Source organism: Aedes albopictus, chromosome 3 (genome assembly GCF_035046485.1).
Source record: "Aedes albopictus strain Foshan chromosome 3, AalbF5, whole genome shotgun sequence".
NCBI lineage: Eukaryota > Metazoa > Arthropoda > Insecta > Diptera > Culicidae > Aedes > Aedes albopictus.
The window spans coordinates 48,775,682-48,782,897 of NC_085138.1; the positions used below are offsets into that span (position 1 = coordinate 48,775,682).

General features: G+C 43.1%; 1 protein-coding gene across 1 annotated transcript; it reads right to left on the reverse strand.

The window, feature by feature from the left end:
• Nucleotides 1-1,790: 1,790 nt before the first annotated feature.
• Nucleotides 1,791-4,152, reverse strand: LOC109405835 (SET and MYND domain-containing protein 4). The gene is made up of 3 exons (XM_019678894.3): nt 3,465-4,152; nt 3,029-3,401; nt 1,791-2,974 (listed from the first exon to the last, which is right to left on the reverse strand). Exons 1-3 carry the CDS (start codon nt 4,027-4,029, stop codon nt 1,924-1,926), a joined length of 1,989 nt encoding a protein of 662 aa, XP_019534439.2. The 5' UTR covers nt 4,030-4,152; the 3' UTR covers nt 1,791-1,923.
• Nucleotides 4,153-7,216: the final 3,064 nt, after the last annotated feature.

Here is a 7,216-nt window from a genome sequence, read left to right on the forward strand (position 1 = left end):
GCAGGACAGTACCTGGAGGTCACGCTGGGGTAATTGATATTTGGAGCAGGTCTTAGGGGTGTTTCCGGGGTAATTTCAGGAAATATCAGAGTATTTTCGGCGGGTTTCAGAGGTGGTTTCAAAGGAATTTCGGAGGCTTTTCAGGAAGTTTCAGAGGTTTTGTGGTGGGTTTCAAAGGCATTACGCAGGCGCTATCGGGGGTTTCGGAGTGTCTCAGGTGCGTTACATGAGGCTGACGGAGTTTGCAGGGCATTTCAGGAAATTTCAGATTATTTTTTGCGAGTTTTTGAGGCGTTACGGAGGTGTTTTCAATGCAGGTCTCAAGTGCGTTACATGGGGTTCATGGGCGTTTTAGGTCCTTCGGGGGGTCTCTTATGCGTTATATGGAGGGGATTTTATGGGATTTCTGATTATTTTTGACGTGTTTTAGAGTCGTTACGTAGGCGTTTTCGGTGCTTTCGGGAGATCTTAGGTGAATTACGTGGGGTCCGTTGGGGTTTCAGGCGGATTTGAAGGTGTTTCATAAAATTTCAGATGATTTTCAGAGACCTCTTAACGAAACCCCTTGAAACACCCCTATTATTTACATAAGCCCATTGAAACGCCATTGAATTCCCAAATGCCCCTGAAACCCTAAAATGTTCCTGAAACTCCCCTGATATGACCCTATCTGAAACGCTTCGAAACGCCCTTGAAACCTCCGATATCCCCTGAAACACCCCTGAAGACCCTTGGAACTTCCTGGAAATCCCCTTGGCCCCATCTCAAATTTCTGTTTTAATTTATTGTACATATTGATTTATTTTAGACCAAAGTCGTTATGTGAAATCAATTACCCCCAACAAAAGTTCGCCGAAGTACAAACGTCGGCATTCTAATTGAAGCGTCGCCGACACAGGCAATTCTTATGCGTCGGCGAACCCCAAAATTAGAATGCCGACGCCGAACTTCGCCGAAGTTTTGACTTCCGAAGTTTCCAACTTTCTTTCGCATGATCAATATGCACTCCCAGCCAATACAGAGATACATTTCTAAGGCTAGTTTCCACTTTGTACGTACTGAACAAAAAGATAGAACAAGTAATGGTCAAGTATGTAATGATTCCACTTCAAAATTACTTGAGCAGTTCGCAGGCGGCAAGTAAAGTGTAACATCGGTAATATCTCCCATGCAATTAAAATGGAGCTGTCACTTTTATTTTCGGAAAATAGTCCATTATTTTGTCGATAATTCCGTAAGGAAAAGTAATGCATCAGTTGTCAAAAATACTTGCGGAAAAAGGAGGAATTCTTCTTGAGCGCTTAACTTGGGAATAGTAAACTATATATTTGAAATTTCAAATATATTTTAAATAACCCAGATTTAATTTTTCATTAATCATTTACAGTTTTTTGTGATTGATTAATCATGACTAATCATGATTTTTAATCAATTAGCCATTTTTAATCTTTTATCATAATCACTAATCACAGATAAAAGCAAATTTAATCATTAATCATCCCAAAAATCAAATTAATCATTAATCTTAATCATAAATCACAGAAATTGAAATTTTAATCATCAATGATTGATCATGATTTAATTTTTCGTTAATCATGAATGCTCTGAGCCAAATAGACTAGAAAAAGATCTTAGAGGCCATCCATAAACCATGTGGTCATGCTAGGGGGAGGGGGGACGAGGAGTGAAATGAGCGACGGGTAGTGTTCACCGCTGCCAAAGTCGCGCTCAAGAACGAGTGTGTTACGCTACGGAGAAAGAAATAAAAATGACTCACTAATTTTGAATGGGTACACATCAAATTTATTCAACTACAAATCTGACAAAGCAGCAATCAACTAAAGCATAAAAAAAAACAAAAAAATGTCTTTATGTCTTCATTGTCAATCAATCAAACTGAACAATCGTAATGAACGGTAATTTTCAAACGCGGAATATATTACCAAAATCCGCAAAACAAGTTCTCAGTGATTCCTCGGCTACATGCGTCGCCTTGTGCGGGGGTACAGCGACATGGTAGAACAAGTTGATCCCTTGGCTAAATGATTCGGCTGCTTCCTCGAGACGTTCCTGAGTCATCTTTTTGGCGCCCTCATCGTATAAGTCCTCACACTGCCGCAGGATCTTGAAGGTACTTTCGAAGTTGGCGTTTTTCTTACACTTGCAACACTTCCCCTTCGGCGCATACGGAAGCACTCCTGCGCAATCTGGTTGTGGGCAGCGAAGTTTCGGTTTGTCGTTTATCTTCTCCAGCATTGGCCAGTCCTCAAAACAGGCTTTGCAATCACACTTGAACCAATAGCGTGAACGAAGCACTTTTTGTCTAACGGGCAGTGGTTGACGAATGAAGTGCATTCCGTAGTTCTCCGGAACCGAGCTACCCTTGGTCAGCGGCCGGCTGGTGTGCAAGATCATGGTAGTCTTCAGGAAAGTTCGTGAAACTCCCGAATGGCATTCGTGGTTGAACATGGCTCCGGTCTTGTAAACTCCCACGCCGATGTATTGAACTTTGGTGGAGTCGACTCGATGATCCCCGGTGATCTTCGTCTCGTAGATTTCATGGGCGTTGAATTGCAGGGACTGAAGAAGTTCCAAGATCACTCCGCCAACTTTCGCTTCTATTGGTGTTGGTTCGGCAGCTTCTGTCTTACGGCGACCGAAGAACTCCGACTTTTGGAGACACCTCAGCAAGAAAGCAGCCATCAAAGTTCGCCGGAAGTAGTCCTCTTGGCTGCGATGTTCCGCGTGGGCACACAGAGATAATTCTTTGGTGATTTCGGTTGCTTTCTCGGGAGAGCCGGCCTGAGTGACCAGTCGAAGGGCCAGGTGGCACAGAATCGACATACCGGATCCAATCATGAGGTCCAAATATTTGCATTCAAAGCGATGATAACCTGCGAAGGCCTGATCACGGCATTCCGGAGAGCAGAAGGCTACACCGCAGCAATCCTCACAAGGTACAGCAGCGATCAATCTGGAAGTGGTTGTGAGCGATTATCGACATTCTACATACTACTTCGAAACCTACCTGGAGAAACATTGATTGCAATGCGTTCCGAAGAACTTTGGATAAAGACATGCTCCGTAAGCTGGCTCTACCAGTACCGTTTCACCAGGCTTGAGATCTTCTGTCGCAACGATATAGCGACCCCTTTTCGACTCCTCGACTGTTCCACTGAGCGAAATTTTCTTAGATGCACCATTCAGCTCTTCGTTTGCTCCTCCAGCGAGCTCCGGAAGTTTCGCCTCTGGATCTTTGGGTTTCATTGCAGCATCTTCAGCCTTCAATGTCCTCAAATCTTCCAAATCTTCTCGTAGGCGCTGCAGTCTGTAATCGTCAAAACCTGCAAGCTGGTGAAACAGCTTGGCTGATACTTCTGCTCGCTTCATGTCGTCCATAACTGCAATTGTAAATCATTTGAAAATCTAATCAGTCAGGAGAATGTTACAACTTCACAACTTACGCGCATAACACTTAGCCATCTTTCCGTAGTACTCGCCATTCGCCTTCACCGGGAAGCCTGCCTTTGCAGCCATCTGCAAGTCCCTCAAAGCATGCTTGCCGTCCAACATACGAATCAACACTTCGGCCCTGGTCCAGAACGCACAGGCCAGGGTCATGCCTTGATCGATGTGCGTATCCACCCCCTTGCCAGGAGCCTTAATGACCGCCTGACTAGCCATCAACAGTGCTTGTTGCACCTTGCCTTCGTTCAACAGCTTGGTAGCCTGCTCGCGTCGCTGCCAGCTGAACTTGGCGTCCTTGCCGCGGAACACCGGTTTGACATGTTCCAGAGTCCCAAGAACTTCAAAACACACCACTGGATCTTCGTAAATCAGCTGCAGTTTGGCCGCATCATTTCCCGGTTGCACCTTGCCGAACACGTCCCGCAGCCAGTGTTCATTCTGCCCGGTGAAGTTTTCCGCCACTGTCCAGTAGAATGCGTTAAAGAATCCTTCCTTCTGGGAACTGAGCGTTTTATCACTGCACAGCTCGGTATATAGAGGATCGCTATCAATTGAGGCCATTGTGGAATTAGGTTCTTGTTACTGAAAAAATCCGTCTCTTGACTAAACACGCACGGGTGATTATAAGCTATTATTAGACTCTAGAACGGTGCGTCTTCTAATGTGATCGATTGCGATGTAGTCTCAAACGGTCAGACTGGCAGTCGGCTTTGCGAAGAGCATGCGCATGCTAAGCAGCACGTGTGGAGCATGCGCGCCAGGTTCTCATTATGCTTTATTGTCATAAAGCCAATACATATTACGGTAAACGGTTCAAAGGTGAGTCGGTGTTATAAGATCAAATCAGCTATTGTAATGCTGGATAAGTATGATAATGTGAAGACAGTGTATATTTCATCGTAACAATGATTCTATCCATCAGTTCCATCCACCCAATTAGTTAAGGCTAATGGAACCATCATTCAGTTATCAGCAATCGTTAATAATTAATCAAAAGCAGTTTTCTTGCTTTTAATCATAAAACCATCATTAAAAATGGTTCACTGTTCGTTATTCACTTGTTGAGCAGAATGCTATGGAACTGAGCATGAGCATGAGCATAGATGACGGCACAATTCGTAATTGCTACTTCGTGATTGACCGGAGGAATCGAAATTGCACAGAGAACCAATGAATGAGGCTTGGGACTAGTACAGCATTCTCAATGTACACAGTTTGAGAACTTCCAGCTATAGTAAGGTCAATAACGGCACCGGCCACGTCCTTACGGCCATCGAGAATGGGAAGGAATATTAGTAAGACAAAAGTTGTTATAGAGACCGAGAATCGCTGCATCTCTACGTTTGTCTCAGGAAGGAATTCTTTTTTTTTCTATTTCGTTTATTTAAAGGCTCACTTGTTTAATGAAAAACTCTACCGAGCCGAGAATCAAAAGTAACAATTTGTTATTCTAAATACAATTGAAAAAACACTAGTAATTCGTCTTGCGAGCACATTTCTTCTTGGGGGCCGAGCCGGAACCAGAACTTGACCGGGATGCCGCATATTGGGCACGACGCTGAAATGCCTGCGGGTTCGCAATTGCCTCCTGGATCACTTTGGCAACTTTTTCCAGCTCTTCCAAACCTTTCTTCCGTCGAATCTCCTTGTCTAATTCGACTGCGGGTTTACTAACAGCTCCTTCCGCCAGTTCCTCTCCTCCTGAGTCCATAGTCTTCTCAGCTACTACTGCTTCATCTTCTTCTTCTACATATTCTTCTTCCACAATTTCAATAATATCATCCACAACTGTTTCTTTTTCAACTTCCTTTCCTGATACTACCTCAGCGTACGAGCTGAGACTTGGGACCTGCTGCTGCCGTTTTTCCTGCTTGTTCCGGTTCACTCGTTAAGGACAAGTATCTCGCCGGTGTCCCACTGCTTGGAATAAAAAGCATGTATCCTTTAGTCCGCTGTAGAAGATCCTTGCTTTCATATTCAGGAAAGTGATCGCCGGTGGAATCTCCTTCTTCACATCGATATATACACCGCGAACTCCCGTGTACAAGTGATCTAAACCTAAATTAGCGGGAAATTTTTCCCTGACCACACGTTCCACTTCTCCAAACGCTGCGAGAACTTGCACCATTATCGTCTCCCAGTTCTGGTGGCAGGTCGAAAACTCGGACGTAATGCACATTGGTACCTGCGATGCACATGCGCACCGCCACCAATTCTCCATTTGCATAGGCAAATCTCCGCGGCTCCAAATTCTTTTTCAGAGATTCCCTCAATCCTTCCAGGCTCGTGAATTTCACGAACAGGGAACGGTCACTTGCCTTTTTGTACACGGTTTCCATTAACATGGGATCGGTATCCAACTGTTTAATAAACGTGGCAATTTCCTCCCAAGACGGTCGGGGGCTGCCGGGGGGAAACCGAAATTGTTCGGTATTCACAACTTTGCTCATCTCGCCGACACTCAAAGCACCGAAACCCAGTGAAGCCAAAGTTATTGACCGGGGAACAAAGCGTGCGTAACAATAACTACGTTTGCCTAAGCAGCAGAGGCTAGAGGCACAGCAAAACCGAACCGCAATGCGCACATTTGCTTTCGTCTGTACTCGACGACAGCAGCAAGAGAACTGGGAAGGAATTCTTGTTAGTAGGGAAGGGTAACCAAACCATTGGCGATCTAGGAGTCTTTCAAGGTCGGTGAAACGATCTGACAATGGATCAATATACACAAACAGCCGTCCACAACCGACCACTTTTCCACGTTTCCACGCGAAAACAAGCTAAAAAGAAAATTCTATCGCGCGTCTCCACCCAACTAGGAGGCAGAAACCTTTAGTCTATTCCATACAGAAATGAACTGAATGCGACGCACACTGGAGTAACAGGGTCCATTTCCTGGCCAAAAAGTTTTAACACGTTTTATGGTGTATTATCCTGTGTATTATGTAGGAACTAGCGATAAAAATTTTGAATTTTAATATTGAGGATGCATTTTGGATTATAAATAGCCCTATTAATCCACGTAAAGGCCAGAAATGATTTCTTATAGCTTCGGTAAGAGCAACGTATGTTTTCACCCCCAAAAATCACTTGAATCGTCATTTTTTTTTATTTTTTTGAGTACAGCGAACTGAAAAATAAAAATGGAAATATACATAAAATTTATTGTTTGGAAACACGGGCCACCTCGTTTCAGAGTAATTCTCCCAGAATTGTGAGTGAAACTCATTTTTTTTTTTCATTAGTGAAGATAACGTGTTTATGTCTTCAGCAAAGTTGTGAGGAATGTCATTATTAGAAAACTTGTTGAACAATTGTTCTATCTGCTCATTTTTTAGAGATTCGAGACATTATTTGTGAACGACCCCTTTAAATCAGTTCATATGTTGTACCGTTTTCTATATGTTTTTGTGATTCCCAATTCATTTTGGGCTAACTTCAATAGTGCCTTGAGAAACACACCAAAACTCAAAAATTAATCATGGATGGAAATATTGGAAGTATGAACATGGTTAGAGAAACCGTGTGAACTGTATCAGTTTGATTTTTATTTTAAAATTTGGAATTTTACCATAATTTACACATAAAAGTAAGTGTGTACTGAGTACTGAGTGAAAAACTCAATGAGTTTAGCTATAAAAAACATTATTTATGTGAAAATATATTCTTTACGGTACATCAACATAAGATTACATGCTACGCATAGTGAGCTCTTTGTTTGAGTTGTTTTATTTTTTTTTAATCAAATTTT

Coding starts and splice junctions, on each gene's coding strand:
- LOC109405835 (XM_019678894.3), bottom strand. CDS start 4,029: ATGGCCTCAATTGATAGCGATCCTCTATATACCGAGCTGTGCAGTGAT. Junction 3,402..3,464: donor GATGGCTAAGTGTTATGCGC/GTAAGTTGTGAA, acceptor TTACAATTGCAG/TTATGGACGACATGAAGCGA. Junction 2,975..3,028: donor TGCAATCAATGTTTCTCCAG/GTAGGTTTCGAA, acceptor AACCACTTCCAG/ATTGATCGCTGCTGTACCTT.